Here is a 21,124-nt window from a genome sequence, read left to right on the forward strand (position 1 = left end):
TGCACAGATGGCGTCGAATCTAGGGAAATATAAATTTACTGGACCCTCTAATACGAGGCCCAATACCTCGGATCAAGGTGGCTCCGAGCGCCCAGGTGGATCGTCATCATCCCCACCGGACTCTGGCCACATGGACACTTCAGCTCTGGAGTCTGAAATCCTTCTCTCGCTGAAAGGGGGTATTTCAGCGGTGTTAGAGTCGGAGCTGAAAAATGCTCTTACGGAAGACTTCGACTTTCTCAAGAGTGAGCTTCGAGCGGTGAAAACCGAAATTATAAACAGCACCGCAGTGCTCCACACGGACGTCGAACACGTGAAGGCCAATGTTAAGGAAGTGGAGGACGGCCTGTCCACTTGGTCGGATGAGGTGGTCACTCTGCAAAATACAGTGAGAGATCTAAAAGCAGAATTAATAGGGCTGAAGGAGCAATGTGAGAACATGGAGGGGCGAATGAGGAGGTGTAATGTAAGGATCCTTGGTGTTCCCGAAACGCCCGCCTCGAGCTCTACCGCCTCGGTCGCTAAGCTGCTAGCCAAGGTACTGCAGCTTGAAAAGGAGCCGCGGATCGACCGCTCACATCGGAGCCTGGGACCGGCAAATCCAGGCGGCAAGCCCCGGGTTATCATCGCCAAACTACATTATTACCATGAATGTGCAGAGGTGCTACGCCGGGCATGCACTCGGGGCCCGCTTCGCTTCAACGGAGGTCCGATCACCATCTTCCCTGACTACACTGCAAGGGTGGCCAAAGGCTGGGCTGCGTTCACGGAGGTGAGGAAGCTCCTGCACGACCAACAAGGTGTCCGGTTTGGTTTATTGTTTCCAGCTCGGCTCCGAATCACAAACGGGGGAGAAGACAAGCAGTTTACCGACCCTGAAAAAGCAATGGCCTACGTGAAAACGAATATCATCCCAGCCATGGATAATGGAAACTAACCGTAAGACTGAACTCTTCAAGCTCATATAATGTCCGGGTTGATTTTGTTTACATTAGGAACTCTTTCTGAGGAGATGACGCTTTAATAGTGTATATATCCCGGACTGTTGATTAGTTATTATGTCTTTGTAGGCTGGTACTGTTATGTTAACATTACGGGTCACTCATTTGAGGGCTGCCTATAGTTGTGCGTCTATGGCACGCCTGGAATGTAATTTAAGTATGTATATATGTTTGTGTGTGTATATATATATATATATATATATGTATATGTGTGTGTGCGTGTGTGTGAATATATATATATATATATATATATATATATTTTTTTTTTTTTTTTTTTTTTTTTTTTTTTTTTTGAGGCTAGTCAGAGGCCTGGATAATCAGGGCTATATTCCCCCATAACAAGCACTAAATGTGTGGATTTTCTTTTGGGAGGCACTGTAATCACCATGTTCATGTAGGTGATGGGGTGGGTACATATGCTGGATCTATTTATTTGTTGGGTTTACTTTGCCAGACTTTTGCATTGGAGCTATTTTCTTTTATTTTGTTTCAGTATCCATGGGTTGCATATTCAGAACGGAGTCTGAGATGTACATAGTATGGTCAGTATGAGTAATATCAGGAGGTATGGTGGTCACCCAGTTAAATGTGTGAGCTGGAATGTCAAATCCCTGAATCACCCGGTTAAACTTAAAAAAATAATTACACATTTAAAACGGCTTAATACAGACATTGCATTTTTACAGGAGACCCATATACGTTCAGTCGACAATCTGCATCTCAGTATGTTTTCAATGCAACTTTCAGGCCAAGGCAAGAGGGGTGGCTATTATGATCAGTTACTATGTGCAATTTACAGTGTCTAATGTTCAGACTGACTCAGCTGGACGATATGTTATTGTGGTTGGGGAATTATACACGCTTCCAGTCATACTCGCCTGTATTTATGCGCCAAATTGGGACAATCCTATGTTTTTTAATCATTTTTTTTCTCTACTACCAAACATGTCAACACATAGTCTTATAATTGGAGGCGATATAAACTGTGTACTCTCATCTCTTGACCGGAGTACTCTCGGGAGAACACCCCTGACCAAATCTGCTCAATCTATCAATTTATTTCTTGAGTCTTACGGAGTAGCTTATGTGTGGCGTTTCCGTAACCCCACGTCAAGGGCCTACTCTTTCTTCTCCCCAGTTCACAAAACGTATTCACGCATTGAACAATGAACGCCTTAAACAGTTAACCAACGAAATACTAGAATTGGACAAGACATATAGCCATTCCCCCTCAGCAAATCTGATTAAAATCCGTATGATACTACAAACAGAGTTTGACAACCTGTCTACTCGACAGGCTGAATATCTTATTTCCAAAGCAAGGCATGGCCACTATGAGCACGGGGAAAAGGCTGGGCGAGTGCTTGCACATCAGCTGCGCCAAAAATATGCCAACCAAACTATTCCAGCAATATATGATGATCATGATTATATGATGATGGTGTAAAACTGACTGATAACAAAGAAATTAACTCCTGTTTTAGTAAGTTCTATCGGTTATTGTACACCTCTGATTCAACCACTGACCCATCTGAAGTTGGAGACTTCTTTAAATCCCTGAATATGCCGTTTGTAAATTCTGATTTAGTTGCTGACTTGGAGAGGGATCTTTCAGTCATGGAGGCAATCTCAGCAATTAGAGACATGCAGAGTGGCAAGTCCCCAGGGCCAGGCGGCTTTCCAACAGAATTTTATAAAAAGTTTGAGACTCAGCTCTCCCCTTTATTACTAAAAGTATTTGATGAATCCCTCCTCTCAGGATCTTTACCTCCCTCCATGCGCGAAGCAGTTATCTCATTGTTGCTTAAAAAGGATAAAAACCCTCTTAATTGCGGCTCATATCGCCCTGTCTCCCTCCTGCACACAGATGCAAAAATCCAAGCAAAAATATTAGCTCGCCGCCTTGAGAAAGTGGTTCCATCCATTGTCTCCCCTGATCAGACGGGCTTTATAAAGGACCGTTATTCCTTTTTTAACATGAGGCGCCTGTTTAATATCCTGTACGGTCCATCTCCACCTAACCATGGTAGCAATGGGTTGATACTTTCGCTTGACGCTGAAAAAGCATTTGACCGCGTGGAATGGGAGTTTCTTTTTAAGACCTTGGAAGCATTTAATTCATTCATTCATTTCTTGGATCAAAATCCTATATATGCTTCCAATGACTGCAGTTCACACTAATAATAATATATCCAAATATTTTGAGTTGCAACGAGGTACAAAACAGGGGTGCCCTCTGTCATCACTCCTATTTGCGATTGTAATCGAGCCGCTGGCAATCGCTTTAAGACAGAGCTCCACAATCAAGGGGATTCAGCGGGCAGGTTCAGAGCATAAAGTATCGCTATATGCAGATGACATGTTGCTCTTTATCTCTGATCCTCTCTCTAGCATTCCAGAATTACTGATCTTACTTTGCGAAATTTGGAAGTATATCTGGCTATAAAGTCAACCTCCAGAAAAGTGAGCTGATGCCTATTATGTCTACAGATGGGACAGATATCGGGCCAAGTCCCTTCAAGATTAGCCCTAAAAAATTTAGATACTTGGGTATATGGGTAACACGCAATTACAAGGATCTTTACAAGGCTAATTATCAACCTTTGCTATCAAGCCTCAAACAGGATTTAGATCGCTGGGATGCCCTACCTCTTTCCTTAGGAGGAAGGATAAATTCAATCAAAATGAGTGTGCTCCCTAAATTTCTCTATTTATTTCAAAATCTCCCCATGTTTTTAACAAAATCATTTTTCTTCAATTTGGATAGTCAGATATCAGCCTTTGTATGGAATAAGAAGCAACCAAGGATAGGTAAAAACATTTTACAACTGCCCCGTACAATGGGAGGCATGTCACCCCCAAACTTTAGACATTACTACTGGGCTGCTAATATTAGAACATTGATGTATTGGATGAGGAGTGATGCTGATAACCTCAGCTGGTTGGTACTGGAGAAGACCTCAATTGGACATACCTCGCCTGCAGCCTTGCTGTGCTCTGAACTACCTTATAAAAAGCCCATTTCTTATTTTACATCCAACCCGACTGTTATCCATACACTGAAGATCTGGAACCAGTTTATACAATCCCTCAACATTACAGGGTTGTCGCTTGCTGCTCCAGTGGCAAAAAACCACATGTTCATCCCATCAGTAATCGATGATGCCTTTGACTCCTGGCCACAAGTCAGAATAAAGTCACTATACGACCTTTACATAGAAGATAAGTTTGCCTCCTTTGAACAGATATCACAGAGATTTGGTATTCCTAGGTCAGACTTTTTCAGGTATCTTCAAGTCAGATGTTTTGTTATTTCTAACTCAGACTGTTTTCCCTTATGCCCTCCCAAGTCACTTTTAGACTCTATCTTTAAATGTTCTACGGTTACCAAACAAATTATTAGTAAAATTTATACATTGCTCAATTCGCATCAAGTGACCAGTCTGGAGTCTCTTAAACTTAAATGGGAAACAGACTTAGAGGAACCTATTTCAGAGCCAGTTTGGCAAAAAATTATTCAGAGAATTTACTCCTCGTCTGTGTGCCTAAGACATGCTGTGGTTCAGTTCAAGATCGTACACCGTCTTCACTGGTCCAAGGACAGATTATCTAAATTCAAACCAGATTTGGACCCAACTTGTGACTGATGTAAACAAGTTCCAGCCACACTGTTGCATATGTTCTGGACATGTCCAGGGTTGTATAGATTTTGGCAATCTATTTTTGAGGCCTTCTCTAAAATATGTGGGAAAACAATACATCCATCCCCTCTAATTTCGCTATTTGGGGTGGCCCCAGTGGGGGTCTCTCTCAGTAAGTGCAATATAAACATGATTGGATTCTGTTCTTTGCTGGCCAGAAGGCTTATTCTCTCTAAATGGAAGGATTCTCATCCTCCAGCATATGGACATTGGATCAGAGAGGTTATGCGTTACATCCATTTAGAAAAAAATTCAATATACCATTCGAGGATCTGTTGGGAAATTTTATTCGACCTGGCAACCATTCATATCCTTTGTTGAGAATGTGGCTGCTGCCAACTTTGCTGAATAAGTAATGTAACTGTGTACAGTAAATATGTGACCCTGTGAATTTGTTTGTGGAACCTATGGAATATTTGTTACTTTAAATGCATTCATATTTTTATTTTTTTTTATTTTTCTTTATTTCTTTTCTGGCTGTATGTATATGTATTCCAACATTGGTCTGGTGTTTTGGTTTGGTGTTTTGGGGATGGGGTGGGAAGGGCTTGTGTTATGTTTGTTTATGTAGTTTTGTATTGTTTGTATTGTTCTATGTAGTTGGAAAAATGGAAAATAATAATAAAAAGACTTTAATCAAAAAAGTAGAACCAGAGAACAGCTGCAGGCAGAACCTGGTAATAATAATTTAGAGGACTTTAAACTCCTCTTATGTCGAGCACCTCCTGCTGCAGACTCCTGCTGCAGCACCTCCTGCCTTGGAGGAATAAAGGGATGTTCATATTTAAGTGCCACTAACACAAACTGAATTTATTACAAGTGGAAAGGACGAGCAACTTTGAAAGTAACAACTTGCCTGTTTATGAGTTTGTGTCTTCAGTGACACGATTTAAGGTAGACTGACTGTATTTAAGATGGACAGGATGTGTTCTTATCACAGTTGACTGGAAGTATTTAAGGCAAGTTTGTTTAAATAGCATCATTCAGACACAAGGTAATTCAAAATACATTAACATTAGACATTAACATCAGACATTAACATTGCATTTAAAAGACAATAAAAACAGTAACAAAAGCCAGAGCATGTAAATAGTTGATGATTAAATGTTACATGCGTAATTTATTGGTTAGTGGCAGTAAACAGTGATGTTCTAAATCTTGATTTAAAGTTTGAGCTGATCTCAGGTGTTCAGGAAACTTGTTCCACAGGTGAGGGGCAGAGAAACTAAAAGCTGCTTCACTTTGGTTCTGGTTCTGGGAACACCAAGTTCAGATCCCCTGAGGGTCTGAACGCTTTATATCATCCAAGTAGATCACAGATAAGTTTAGACCAGAGACCATCGAGATCTTTATTGACCAGTAGAGGATTTTCAAATCTGTCCTCTGACAAGCAGGAAGTCAGAGTAGAAATTCAGGGGGGATGAGCTCCACTGTCTGTTACAACAGTCCAGCTGCCCAAAATAAACACAAGTTTTTCTGTTTCCTGTTTAGACAGAAATAACCCTAACCCTAATCCTAAATCCTGCCATGTTTTAAGGTAGCAGTAGACTATGTTATTATGTTTATGTGGCTGCTGAAGTTTAGCTCAGAGTCCATAACTACACCAAGATTTCTGATTTGTAGTTTGTTTTTTTTTTAAGATATTTTTTTGGGCATTTTTTGCCTTTATTGACAGGACAGTAGAGAGTGACAGGAAAGGGGCAGAGAGAGAGAGAGGGGGAATGACACGCAGGAAAGAGTCGGGCCGGTCGGGAGTCGGGCCGGTCGGGAGTCGAACTGGCGCTCGCCTGCTGAGAGCATCCCCTCATGTGGTATGCGCCCTAACCACTCCGCCATCGGGCCACCCCGATTTGTAGGTTTTAGTGTTGTGCATTCAAGGTGACCTTTGACTTTTCATTTTTCTTCTTTGCGCCAGAAACAATAATTTCAGTTTTTGGTGTTGTAAAAAATTCTCCCACATTCACTCACTGATTTGTTCAATGCACTTATTCAGTGAATGTAAGTGACTGTATTCACCTGGTGACACAGTGATGTAGAGCTGTGTGTCATCTGCATGATCATGGTAACAGATGTTATAATATTCCATGTAGATCTCCACATTTTTGTTCACTAAGATTCATAATGTTAATTTTGATTAAATAATTATAGAAAAATAATGTGTGAAAAACAAACTGAAAGAAATTAACGCCGATGTCGACAAGTCTGTGTAATGTCATCTACCTGTGTCTGGTCACTAAGTACTCTTGCTCTCGTTTGGCCCTTTGGTGACAATGAAACAACTCTTGATTTACTTTTAAAAGAAATGAAGTCCTGATCCACTACAGAACCAACTGTGTGACGAGGAATCAGGTGATGTCCTCTGTCTGACAGAAGAAGCTCACACAGAGGAACACCACGTTCCTCCAGAACCTTCGTTTTCTGACTCAACCGAAAACTTAAAACATGGCACATTTGTAAAGGACAACAACAGCATCAACTCTGAATCAAATGAAATAATTTGTAAATGTATTATGTGAGCCACTGTTCAACTTGCTTCTCAGGTCAAATATTGAGCAATTAATTTGGACTAATCAATCATAAAGCATTAATTAGATAATCGTTTTTGAATCACTTGACAGCTGTAATAATTATTGCAGTGATCATGTCGCACCAACCCCTGATGTAAACAGAGTCACTTATAGGCCAGATTAGTAAAACAGGTTTATCATTAAGTGTCATCCCTGTAAAATGCCATTCTGTGTGTGCGTGTGTAGCCATACAGAGGTCATAGGTCATAGCAGTCACCTGACCCCAGGGTTATTGAGAGGTTTTAAAAAGACCAGGACGGTGCATTACAAAATAGGTTTGCTTTGGAAATTGGGACTAAGCAATAGAAGGAAATCCTCGGGGATGGGTCTATCATGAGATGGCTTCTCTTGGTCTTATGGGAATTTTTTTTTTTATTGGGAAGACACAGCAACATTTTCTTTTTTGATGCTTTGGTTGTGGATTACTGTGTTGGATCACTAAGACCATCGCAGAGATTTGGGTTGTTTTTTTGGAATTGGATTATTTAAAGTGACTGAGGTGTCTCGCTCAAGGATAAAGGATGGGACATTAAGAACTGTGGGTATGGGTCAGATACATGTGTAAAAGGGAAAGTTTTTATTTTTGTTCTTTGGGGGAAAAAAATCTTGAAATAGACATTCACAGTATTTTTAGAGTCATGCTTGTTTTTGCTGTTTGCTGTTAAAAGTCACACATTAACAAGAACTTAACAGTGAAACATTTCACCCTTTTTGTTGTAATAACTATTATTAACGTAATGATTGTTACAAATATAGCTAGAATCACAGCACAGCCATTGACTTTAATTTATGTGTTTGGAGAGGCTCTGTATGCTAGGCCAGGCTAGGCTAGCAGCTCAATCTGTGGAAAAGTAAACTTTTGTTCTGCTCTGATGTTCAGACGTTGAACAGCTCTCTTTGGAAGAATATTTAGTTAATTAATTAAAATATTTAAGAAAAAAAGGGACAAAGTGTTTGTACTGTAGGAAAACCAGGGGTTTAAGGTGGACTGGATGTGTTCTTACCAGCAGGACCAGTATCATGGGGCCCTGGTAGATGTAGTCTGTATAAACTCCTGCCCTCTTTCCAAACCAGCACCTGTCAATCAAACACAACCACCAGTCAGCTCCTCTCTGCTCTTCTTTCACCTCCTCAAAAAAAAAGAAATACAAATATATATTATAATATTATAATTTTTCTATTTGGCTGCTGTAACACAAGATCATATGATTGTCTTCATCACACACCTGTAACCTGATCATGTGACTTACTTCTCATTGTCATAGTAAAGTTTCCCAAAAGCCCAGGCCACTATGATAGGAAAAGGAATACCTGTAACAAGACAGACAAGTGAGCAAATCAGCTGACAGGGGGACAGACAGGTGTACTGGCAGAGAGGTACACTGACCCCAGCCGATGCAGATGAACATCCACTTCCTGAGTTTATCAGTGGAGTAGGTGAGGACGACAGCCGTGTGGAGATAGCAACCTTCACCAAACATCCAGAAGAAGTTTGTCACGTGGAAATAATTATAGGCTGCTGTCACCAACCTGCACCACACCTGCGGTGGGGGGGGGGGGGGGTGGGGGGGGGATTATCATCATCTGTGCAGATCATCCCCTCCCCTTGTCTCCACGGTGACCATTGTGAGTGACAGTCAGAGTGTGTGTGTGTGTGTGTGTGTGTGTGTGTGTTACCTGGTTGCTCTCAGTAACAGTTGGGTTCATGGTTAACTGAACGATGAACCAGGTAGCGTTCCTCAGGATGAACGCTGAGATCAAATTCCAGTGGATGATGTTCCTCAGACAGCGAATACTCCTGTTAACACAGTAACACACAGAGAGAGACACAGACAGCAACACGCACTGAGGCACAGTAACGCACTTTGTGTACACCTGTCTGTGTAGATTCTCAGTCATCCAGGTCATGGTAATCTCTTAGAGCTTTACAAAGGCAACCGCACTTGCTTTAGGTTTTTGAAGACATTTCACCTTTCATTCATCATTTAACATATTCAATAATGTAACAGATGTAATAATTTAACAGATGTAATAATGTAACATATGTCATAATGTAACATATGTAATCATTTAACAGATGTAATCATTTAACATATATAATAATAATATATATGTAATAGTGTAACATGTCATAATGTAACATATGTAATAATTTAACAGATGTAAACATTTAACAGATGTAATAATGTAACATATGTCATAATGTAACAGATGTAATAATGTAACATATGTAATCATTTAACAGATGTAATCATTTAACAGATGTAATAATGTAACATATGTAATAATTTAACAGATGTAATAATGTAACAGATGTAATCATTTAACATATATAATAATAATATATATGTAATAGTGTAACATATGTAATAATGTAACAGATGTTATAATGTGATATATGTAAATATTTTACAGATGTAATAATGTAACATATGTAATAATTTAACAGATGTTATAATTTAACAACAAGGAAACAGATGTAAGAGACTCATTTAAAATCCAGGAGATGAGACAAGGAACAAAAACAGAAAATAATCTGTTGGATTGAAGCTTTGTTTGATCTGTGTTTCTAATCCACCACAGTTCCTTTGATCTCAAATCCAACAATGACTGGACATCAGCCAGGACACACACACACACACACACACACATGCACTGGAACCAGAGTCAGAATCAGCTGATAAAGACCTGAACTGCTCTCAGAGCATGGCCATCCCTCTCTGAGAGCACCTCCTCTCCTAACACCTCTAACACCGTTGTTCATTACAACAAGAAGAGGATGTTTATATCATTTACACTAAAAGATCTTAAGTTTGGTTCGTTGTAGAAACTCTAGAAACTTGTTGAGACTCAATCTGTAACAGGAAGTAAATGTGTTTAGACAGGTGACAAGCAGACAAGTGTGTTACCTTAGTCTCATGAAGAGGGTGAAGGCTAGCAGGAGCGCTCCCAGAGAGATACAATGACCCAGGTAGTTGATTATCACAGCAACCTGATAATGGACTTTACTCTTCCTCTGAACACACAAGTAAGACACAGATAAGAAACAGGAAACACACAGGAAACACACAGGTAAGACCGTCAACATGTGCTGGTTGAACGGTAGTTTTAAGTTATTAAAACAAATGTGGATCAGAACCACTATCTACAGTTTGTGTTTAACAGCTCAAATCAAGTTTTATTTCTATAGCGCCAAATCACAACAGAAGTTCTCTCAAGGCACTTTCCAATTGGAGGTCAAGACCTTCCCTATAAAGTATTGGAAAGAAAGAGACCCAACAATTCCCACAGAGAGCAGCACTTGGGGGGGGGGGGGGGGGGGGGGGGCAAGAGAGAGAGGAAGAGAAAGACGCTCTAATAGTAGTAATAGTAATTATCAGTTACAGCAGCAACGATAGTGTTAAAGTTAGCGATAATGCAGCTACTGATATAAACACAGTATAAATTATAGTTAATAACAGTGACAGCAATTCAGCAGCAGGTGTTGAGCAGCTGGAATAAACGTGTAATACATTAGATTTAATTTAGTTATTTTGTTATTATTCAGGCTGTTTTCTGACCTGTTTAGTTCAATTAAACCAAACTCTGCTGTGAACCAAACAATCAGACTGAGATCAGCTGTACAGGAGTGAAGTTCCTGGTTCCAAGTGGACTCTGGTGGATCTGTGAATCTGTGAACTGTTCAGGAAGAGATCCTGTAATGGATGTGTATGTGGATGTGAATCATTAGGTCTCCTCCTGTTAGTTTTAATTCTCTTTTGAATGAGGGACCAGGTAAGAAGGACCTGGGTCAGGGAGGAGCTTCAGTCCTCTGCAGAGATGGAGAACCTGCTGAAGGACGTGGATCTCAGCAGGACTCCATCAGTCAAGTCTTCATGATGATAGACTAAGCAGGAGGACCAGGATTCTCTGGATCTCCAAACACCAGGTCCTGCTCATAACCTGGATAACACCATCCCTACTTTGTAGCATGCGTTGGGGGGCTCCTCAGCAGCAGGGACAAGGAGCCTGGTCGGAACAGCCAAGACAAGACAAGTCTTCAGGACAAGTCTCTGAATGTCCCTGAGGGGACCAGACAGAGTCCAGACTGAGACTTTAGAGACCATCTGCGGAGAGACCTGAAGAGGACAGTTCAGATACAGGTTCAGAGTCTCTAGAGACTCAAGAAGACTGAAGCTGAAACTGCTTCTGAGACCAGGATTAAGACTTTTGTAAATGAGAAAATGCAGTTTTCATTTTGTCATTATGGATTATTGATTATAGACTGATTGGAAAAAATGGTTTAGACTCCCACGTGTCACAACAGTGAAGCCTCATAATTTTGGATGTTTTCATTCTATCCTTGAACTGTCCAATCAGTGAGCTACCTCTCAGTCATGTGACTTCATGTTTACTCCTCCTGGTACATTTATAAATATCACACACACACACACACACACACACAAACACACACAGTTCTCTCTTTTTAATTACAGCTCTGTGACTGGCCAGCAGCCAACTCAGCCATCCAATCAGAAGAGAGTGGAACATTAGCGACAGATTCTCTCAGTGGGAAAGAGAAAGTAACTGTGTTGCATGACACAACATATGGACACACAGACACACAGACACACACACACACACACACACACACACACACACACACACTCCAGATGGTTCACTCTCTGGGCATTGTTGTTCATGCTGACATTTTCATGCTTTTCTCTGATTGGTTCATGTCTGTGAATGTTTTTCTCTGGAGTCTGGAGCATGTTGTTAGGTGGAGGTCTGTGTTCTTCTCATTTCTCAGTGATTTTATTGTTTCTTCTTCTGCTTCAGTCACAGCTGGAGTCCATCCATCTCATTTTTGTGGACACGATATCTCAGTGACGCCTTGATGGAACTTTTTCAAATGTGACACAAACATTCACTTGGGCTCAAGGTTTAGACTTTGGTGGTCAAAGGTCAAAGGTCAAGGACTTCACAGCAATTATTTCACACAGATGGCTCATATTTAATCTGACTCTGGATAAACAGGGATGTGATCTGAGTGGCAGAGGGATACAATCAGAAAGCGGTAATTCTATTTTTTCTTATTGTTTTTTTATGTTGTTGTTGTTGTTTGTTACTCTTAGTGAGTTTCTTTTTTCATCAGGTTTTAGTGGTAAAGGAATCTGCTGTAGTGTGTCTGGTTTAGCTACTGCAAGCTGATCCATGACTTTAATGATAAGAATCTATTGATCAGAGTGTATTGATCAGTGATTGTATTGATCAGTGTGTTGATGAGTCTCACCAGGATGATGATCTCAGTGCAATGACTGTAGTTTCCTCGAGGAGCCCAGCTGCCGTTAGACTGACACTCTCTGTACACCTGGTCTGAACACACACACACACACAAACACGCACACACACACACACACACACACACACACACAAACACACACACACACACACACACAAAACTGATTAAAGAACAGGTTTACAGCTATAACACTGAAACAGTGGGAGATCACAGTCCAGTAATCCTACCAGTATTGTAGTTCTCCCCTTGTTTTTTTACATTTAAAACTGGCTCCTCACTAAACTAGCTCCTTGACCAACCACAACAGTAACATGCTGCTAATCATCAGTATTAATTATCTAATAATGAAAGGCTGTTGACCAGGCAAGAAATTTAATCATTTCAGGGACAAGGCCATTTGGCCACAAAGACCATTGAGTGATTTGATGCCTACAAAAAAAATAACTTGACTTTCTGATAAGAAAAAACTAAGAAATAACAAAAATGACCTGAAAATCATAAAGGATTCACTTTCAATAAAAAAATGTTAATAAGATGCAGATTATTATGTATCAATTTACCAGACTATAAATATGTAAATATATTTAATTTCAGAAAAACCTTTCACTTTTAGCAGATAAGAACAGTCTTCAAGTGACAGACTCACTTAAGTAATTTTACACAGTCAAGTTCAAATATTCAACTCAGTGGCATCAGAACATGACAGTGTTTGACCAGTTAAAGTTAAAATCAGAACCATACTGAAGTGAAGTGATTTGTCTCCTTTTATCTGATCTTAGAACAGCTTTCTGTCCCATACAGGATCTGATGCCTGTTTCATTCATCATGTAATTTACTGCCCTCTGGTGGCAGCAGCAGGGTATTGTCTCTGAAGCTTGTTTGACAACAGCTGTTGTAAAAATAGTTTCTGTCATTTTCATGGGTGTGACTGTGTCCTGTTGACAAAGACTGGAGCTGCAAATACAGCTGATGTTATGCTTTTAAAGGAACCATGAGATTTTGACAGTAGTACAGGCTCAAAGGCCACAGTGGCTGTAGAGCGTACAGTGATTTTTGGGGAATCATAGCAAGAGGGAGTAATGCCAGTTGTCTTGGAGACCTAGCCTCGGAAAGATCTAATATGATTTCACTCCAAGCACAATGTGGACAGGTTCACTCAGATATTGGTAGGGACATGTCTTTACTGTCCAAATCCCTGCGCCCATGGTTTTCAGTGAGCAACACCTGATCACTTAACACTATAACATACCAGTGATGTTGTAGTGGATGCCGTTAAACTGTTCAGGACAGGGTCTGGAGATCATCTCTCCTGCTGCACTACGAGGCCAACAGGTCCCTATACCGTCCACAGACAGGTCACAATACATACCTTAAGACAGACAGACAGACAGATAAAAGGAACCTTTGTGGATTTTACTTGGTTAGCTGAACACAGCTTTTGGCAAATGAAGGTCTTGAGAAGATACAGACATCTCAAGATTTGAGGCGTGGGTGCAGGAAATGAGTACAGTAAGGTGTTGTTTCAACTTAAATTGAGTATATTGAGTCTTCTCAAAACAGGTCAACTTAATTCTCTTGATCCACGAAACCAAATAACAGGTATGCAAAACAAAATTCAGTTTCTCTATCTTAGTGACATAACGTCTGATCTCACTGATCTATCTCACAATCAGCTCATCTGATTCATCAGGGCAGCACCCACTGTCCTAGCTGCCCTGCAGTCTATGGGTTTTGTAGTTTTTTGCTGGCAGCCATGAGGGGTTGTAGGCCTTGCTGCAGCCACCAGGAAGGATGGTATCCCCTCTATGTCACTACCCCCAGTGTTTTCACAATAAAATGCCTCCAGTTGCTGGGAATATGATTAAATAAAATCAAGGAGGCATCACTGGGCATTATTTTCACCAAGGGACTGGACAGCTTTTCACTGGGAAGGCGCAAAAAGAACAATATTTTTTAAGTGAAGTTGCTAGACTGAGTTTATTATGAAGCATTTATGAGCACACAACACACTATGAAGTAATCAGTAGAAGTCCAGGGCACAGCAGGGTAGTCCTGGATAGTCAGGGTTGTCCTGAGTACTTAAAAGAACTATTTATAAGATTTGTTTTGCTGTTGCTACATGTTACGATCCAGCTGAAGCTTGCTGATCAGCTACCCCCAAGCCCATCTCCTCACTGATGGCAACTTACTGTAGTACTCATGGTGCCCTGAAGAAGTAACTATTCAGGGGGCTTATCATAACCTCCTGTCCTACAAGCACAACAATGGCTGAAGCTCTTGGCAAGAGACAATCACCAGCACTTTCAGTTCAGCAGCAGAGATAAACTCACAAATACCCCCTTTAAGGTTCATCCTGTGCTGTTTAAGTTCATCTTGGGTACTTAGGGGAACATAAATGTATTCCTTTGTACTTCTAGGTACTTCCCATATCAAGGAAATCCTCTGTACTTATAATAATTCCTGCCTAATTAAGGTAGTCCTAGGAACCCAGGGCACTCCTGTTTACTCTGGGTATGCCTTAGTATCTATGGGTACTCTTGTATTGTAGGAGTAATCCTGAGTACTTAGAGGTAAAGTTGTCTTGTTAGTTAGGGTACTCCTGAGATCTTCAAGGTTCTTATATGTAATAATGGTAGTCCTGTAAACGGTTCATCTAATTACTTGGGGTAATCTTGGGAACACAGGGATACTCCTGCATAGTAAAGGTTATTCCATGTAAATGTCTGAATACACAGCATTAACCTGTTCTGTCAAAAGATAGACTAGGTTGGTGATTAAAAGCAGTTCAATGTTAGTCCAGAGCCATGCCGAGTAATTATGGGTAGTCGAAATAATTCAAAGTTAATCTTGAGCTGTTTGAGGTAATCCTCAAAGTTCCATGGGGACCCAGAGGGATTCTTGATCTGGTCTTCCAATTGAAACCAAATATTGCACAGGTAAACCACAGAGCCATGTCAAAAGAGTACAGTCATGGTGAAAAACCTAACTGGGGCCTGTTTATTTACTGAGGACAGAGTTGATTTTGTTTCTAGTGGTTACCCAAGATTTAAAGGTAAAGGTTTACAGTCAGCTGTACAAACCTGAGGTGTTACCGATGGTGAATGTCTGGTTTAGTAACGCCAGTGTCCTCGCTGAGAGAGACAGAGACAGGGAGCAGAAATTAGCACTTTTCACAAGTTCATTTATTATTTGAGAATTGACAGGATGTTACCTGTCAGGTTGGTCGACAGGAGGATCAAAGTTTCACAGGTTAACTCTGCCAGAGAAACTCTTCCAATCAGCAGCACACACACACAAACCACCTGTAAAACAGAACAAGAGGAAGAGACATTATCTTCTCCATCCATCAGGTTGTAAGGGCCAGGTGGAGGGTGGTGGTGATGCCCCCTCATCTGTTGTTCAATGAGGGGGGCAGCAGGGTCTTAATGTACCTCATGATGAGCCTCTCAAAGCTTTGTGACGATGCATGTAAGTGCATCGGGACAGTAGTTGTTGAGGTAGCACAGGTGGCGATGGTAAACACTAGATAGACAGTTTTCCTCTGACCAGATATGAACTCTACATTTAACTTTAAAATCAAATGAAAAATACACAAACTAAACCCCCCAATCCCCCACCCCAGGGTGGTACAGTCCAGGTGCAGGTTTTTAACACTGCTCAATCTGACATGGTGGAGGCCTGAAAAAAATGATATTACTGTAAACTTTAAAAGTGAGGGGTAGTGTCACCACACTGTCTCCTGGAGTGACAAACATACATCTCAACCCATGTGACTTCATTGTCACATGCAAACAGTCATGTGACTTCAGTGACACCCACTGGGAAACTGTTTTGATTAGATTAGTGCTATAAATGTGTTCAGACTTAAACTTGTGTATCTTTCTCTTCACAGTTTTCACTGTTTCTTGGCAGTTCAGATTTATATCTTATATCAATAGAGTAAAGCAAAGCTGAAACTGATCTGGAGACAGACAGGTAGACAGGCAGGTAGGCAGAAGGGTTTGAGGTTGTTTGCCCAGACTTTTTTATATCTCATATTTAATATCAGACACAGACAGATGGTGTAACATCAGAGACGTAAAAGATGAATCAGAAAATGAAACCAGCCTCAGTCTGAGGCTCAGGTTACAGGATGTTGATGATCACATTTCATCCTCAGAACTCTTTCTCTCAGGTGAGTGCAGCTGGTGTTCGTCCAACCGGCCAGATGGTCAACAGAGATGGAGTCAGAGATGTCACTGACTGAGACCACAGCACTGAGAGGTCTCACTCTGCAGCACAAGTGCTGGACAAACACACTAACAGACCCTGGAGCAAACCATTTAGGAGCATGTTTGAGGGGAGACACGTTTACAGACGCACCTGAATTTAGTAAGTGTTTTGTCTGTAGATCAAACACACACACAGAGGAGACAGCATCATGGTGTGTGTGTTACTATGTGTATGTGGGCTTCTTTTATTATATTTGTGGAGACCAAACTGTTGAACACTCCAGTTTAAATGGTTGTTTGAAGGTTATTCATTTCCCAGTGATGGTTCAGGTAAGAGGCTGGGAAATGTATTATGTCAATGACGCGTCCCCACAAATGTGGTAACACATGGATGTGTGTGAGAGTGTGTTTTGTAGTGCCATGCAGGCAGAGTGATCTGATGTCTCTGCTCTGTTCACCTCATGCACTAATACATGCAGTATACACTTAGCAAATGTAATACTAGTTATACCAATATTATATTATATTATATATGTTGTTTATTATTCATAGTGATTGCTACACACTCATATGAAGTTAGTTATGTTCATGCTCAGAATGCACTACTGAGTTTCTGGATTTCTTTCTCAAATATCTGCACAATTCAAATGAGTGAGGACTGAGGTGTGTTGATCCAGATCAGACCAACTGCTCCTTCTTCTCCTGCTCAGAACAGCCAGGCCGTTTTGGAGCTATGGCAGGGGTAGTCCTTATAATTTGGATCAGTCCCCATACTCTGTCTCAGCCCTTTAATTCCGACTTGGTTCAGGCTTGTTGAGTTAGCAGGTTTCTGGTTTAACAGATGAGAATTCAGTCAACAGTCCTTGTGATATGGATCAGTCCTGATATTCTTTCCTTTACAGATACTTTCAGTTCACTAAATCCCGATTGGCTGTTGGACTGAGGTCTGAGATTCTGGACAACTTAAAAACTGGAGTCACATTCCTCTGAACAGTGGATTCCCAGAGGAACAGAGGGCAGTGAAGGCAGCGCAGCAGCTCCTCCCTGAACCGGGATTATGACTAATAACTCACAACAACAGAGATAATTCAAATATAACATATTCATCTGAGACAAACAAGCTTTTAAATAACATAACACAGTTTTAAGAGATGAAAAAAATTTGAAAGAGAAACCAAACAAAGCTCTGTGGTTTGTAGGAAGCAGCTGTCTGTAAAGAGTCCTTCAGGTTTCTCATGTTAAAACATTTCCCTCTTCTTGTACACTTCTCATAATGAAGTGGTTTACGTTGCTGAACTCGTCTGATTTGAGTCCTCATCCTGGTCTCTCTGGAGTTTAATACTGAATAACCAATCAACCAAACAACTGACCAGCAACTGACCAACCAAACAACTGACCAGCAACCAACCAAATACTGACCAACAACCACCCCAACAACCAAACAACCGACCAACAACTGACCAACAACCGACCAACAATCAGAATCAGAATCAGTTTTATTGCCAAGTATGTTTCCACATACAAGGAATTTGTTTTGGTGATTGGTGCAATTGGAGGTTCTTGTAAACAACACGTTTACACAGTTTTAGTTTCTGCCTGTATGTGGGAATCAGGTGGACCATGACATGGTCAGAGTGGCCCAGTGCAGCCCGGGGGACGGCATGATAAGCTCCACTGATTGTGGGGTAACAGTGGTCCAGAGTGTTCCCCTCTCTGGTCGGGCAATTAACAAACTGTCTGTATTTGGGCAGTTCGTGGCTGAGGTTACCTTTGTTAAAGTCACCAAGGACAATAACTACGGAGTCCGGGTTGGTCCGCTCCACACACAGTATCTGCTGTGGCCTGTGGTGGGATGTAAACACCGACCAGGATGAATGAGGTGAACTCACGGGGGGAGTAGAAGGGCCTGCAGTTTATGATGAAAGTCTCCAGGTCAGGAGAACAGTGCTGCAGGATCACTGTCACGTCTCTGCACCAGCCACTGTTAGAATAAAAGCAGATTCCTCCACCTTTCGTTTTGCCGGACAGCTCTGTGTCGTGATCCGCTCTGAAGAGCTGGAAGCCGGCCAGCTCCAGCGCAGAGTCCGGAATCGATCCACACAGCCACGTCTCCGTGAAGCACAGGACGGAAGATGAAGAAAAGTCTCTGTTCCTCTGCACCAGTAGCTGAAGTTCATCCAGCTTGTTGGGCAGTGAACGCACCTTGGAGAGAAAGATACCTGGGAGCGGTGTGCGGAGTCCGCGCCGGCGGAGACGCGCAGGCGCACCAGCACGTTTTCCTCTCCTCCGGCGTTTCACTGCGAGAGTAACGGTCAGTGACCTCTGACCAAAATGTCCAATAATCCCACAGGTGAGTCGAGAAAAGTAGGAAAAAAATCCACTGGAGCTGTTTCTCTGATGTTAATGAGCTCTTCTCTGGTGAAAGAGCTCCGGAACCCAAGGCAGAAAACTGGATTTATAAAGAAAATAAGGTGAAAAAGTGCGCACCAACACACCGAGGCAGCCATCCGCGGCGCCATGGCAACTAGAACAACCGACCAACATCTGACTAAACAACCGATCCAACAACTGACCGGTCTAAGTCTCAGTATCAGTATCAGTGTCAGTGTCAGTGTCTGTCTCAGTCTCAGTATCAATCTCAGCGTCAGCGTCAGTGTCGATCTCAGTCTCAGTGTCAGTGTCAGTGTTAATCTCAGCGTCAGTCTCAGTCTCGGTGTCAGTGTCAGTGTCTGTCTCAGTGTCAGTGTCAATGTCAGTGTGTCTCAGTGTCAGTGTCAGTCTGTCTCAGTCTCAGTCTCAGTCTCATTCTCTGTCTCAGTGTCAGTCTGTCTCAGTCTCAGTGTCAGTGTCAGTCTCAGTCTCAGTCTCAGTGTCAGTGTCTGTGTCAGTGTTAATCTCAGCGTCAGTCTCAGTCTCAGTCTCAGTCTCGGTGTCAGTGTCTGTCTCAGTGTCAGTGTCAGTGTCAGTCTGTCTCAGTGTCAGTGTCAGTGTCAGTCTGTCTCAGTCTCAGTCTCAGTCTCAGTCTCATTCTCTGTCTCAGTGTCAGTCTGTCTCAGTGTCAGTGTCAGTGTCAATCTCAGTGTCAGTGTTAGTGTCAGTCTGTCTCAGTGTCAGTGTCAGTGTCAGTCTGTCTCATTCTCAGTGTCAGTGTCAGTGTTAATCTCAGCGTCAGTCTCAGTCTCAGTGTCAGTGTCTGTCTCAGTGTCAGTCTGTCTCAGTCTCAGTCTCTGTCTCAGTGTCAGTGTCAGTGTCAGTGTCAGTCTCAGTCTCAGTCTGTCTCAGTCTCAGTCTCAGTCTCAGTGTCTGTCTCAGTCTCAGTCTCATTCTCTGTCTCAGTGTCAGTCTGTCTCAGTGTCAGTGTCAGTCTCAGTATCAATCTCAGCGTCAGCGTCAGTCTGTCTCATTCTCAGTGTCAGTGTCTGTCTCAGTCTCAGTCTCCGTGTCAGTGTCAGTGTGTCTCAGTGTCAGTGTCAGTGTCAGTGTCAGTCTGTCTCAGTCTCAGTCTCATTCTCTGTCTCAGTGTCAGTCTGTCTCAGTGTCAGTGCCAGTGTCAATCTCAGCGTCAGTGTCAGTGTCAGTCTGTCTCAGCGTCAGTGTCAGTGTCAGTGTCTGTCTCAGTCTCAGTCTCAGTCTCAGTCTCAGTATCAATCTCAGTGTCAGTGTCAGTGTCAGTCTCAGTCTCAGTGTCAGTCTGTCTCAGTGTCAGTGTCAGTGTCAGTGTCTGTCTCAGTGTCAGTGTCAGTCAGTCTCAGTCTCAGTCTCAGTCTCAGTCTCAGTGTCTGTCTCAGTCTCATTCTCTGTCTCAGTGTCAGTCTGTCTCAGTGTCAGTGTCAATCTCAGTGTCAGTGTCAGTGTCAGTGTCAGTGTCAATCTCAGTGTCAGTGTCAGTCTGTCTCAGTGTCAGTCGCAGTGTCAGTGTCAGTGTCAGTGTCAGTGTCAGTGTCAGTCTGTCTCAGTCTCAGTCTCAGTCTCAGTGTCAGTCTCAGTGTCAGTCTGTCTCAGTGTCAGTCTCAGTGTCAGTCTCAGTGTCAGTCTCAGTGTCAGTCTCAGTGTCAGTGTCTGTGTCAGTGTCAGTATCAATCTCAGCGTCAGCTTCAGCGTCAGTCTGTCTCATTCTCAGTGTCTGTCTCAGTCTCAGTCTCAGTCTCCGTGTCAGTGTCAGTGTCTGTCTCAGTGTCAGTGTCAGTCTGTCTCAGTCTCAGTCTCAGTCTCAGTCTCATTCTCTGTCTCAGTCTCAGTCTCAGTCTCAGTATCAATCTCAGTGTCAGTGTCAGTGTCAGTCTCAGTGTCAGTGTCAGTGTCTGTCTCAGTGTCAGTGTCAGTGTCAGTCTGTCTCAGTCTCAGTCTCAGTCTCAGTGTCTGT

General features: G+C 42.1%; 1 protein-coding gene across 6 annotated transcripts in view; it reads right to left on the minus strand.

The window, feature by feature from the left end:
* The window catches only part of crhr1 (corticotropin releasing hormone receptor 1), a 32,346-nt gene that overhangs the window by 8,658 nt on the left and 2,564 nt on the right, over positions 1-21,124 (minus strand). For 4 of the 6 annotated variants that reach the window (XM_071463641.1, XM_071463650.1, XM_071463659.1 and 1 more), the window contains exons 2-10: positions 15,762-15,852; positions 15,631-15,681; positions 13,800-13,919; positions 12,542-12,624; positions 10,179-10,285; positions 8,947-9,067; positions 8,657-8,810; positions 8,520-8,580; positions 8,274-8,346 (exon numbers count right to left, since the gene is read on the minus strand). In XM_071463641.1, the coding sequence (XP_071319742.1) occupies positions 8,274-8,346; positions 8,520-8,580; positions 8,657-8,810; positions 8,947-9,067; positions 10,179-10,285; positions 12,542-12,624; positions 13,800-13,919; positions 15,631-15,681; positions 15,762-15,852 (861 nt within the window). Of the gene's footprint in view, positions 1-8,273; positions 8,347-8,519; positions 8,581-8,656; positions 8,811-8,946; positions 9,068-10,178; positions 10,286-11,054; positions 11,187-12,541; positions 12,625-13,799; positions 13,920-15,630; positions 15,682-15,761; positions 15,853-21,124 lie in introns of those variants that run through there. The other 2 variants (XM_071463677.1, XM_071463686.1) reach the window with 2 other exon arrangements.

Source organism: Trachinotus anak, unplaced genomic scaffold (genome assembly GCF_046630095.1).
Source record: "Trachinotus anak isolate AG129_WGS33_773 ecotype Australia unplaced genomic scaffold, CSIRO_AGI_Tana_v1 ptg000003l, whole genome shotgun sequence".
Classification (NCBI taxonomy): domain Eukaryota; kingdom Metazoa; phylum Chordata; class Actinopteri; order Carangiformes; family Carangidae; genus Trachinotus; species Trachinotus anak.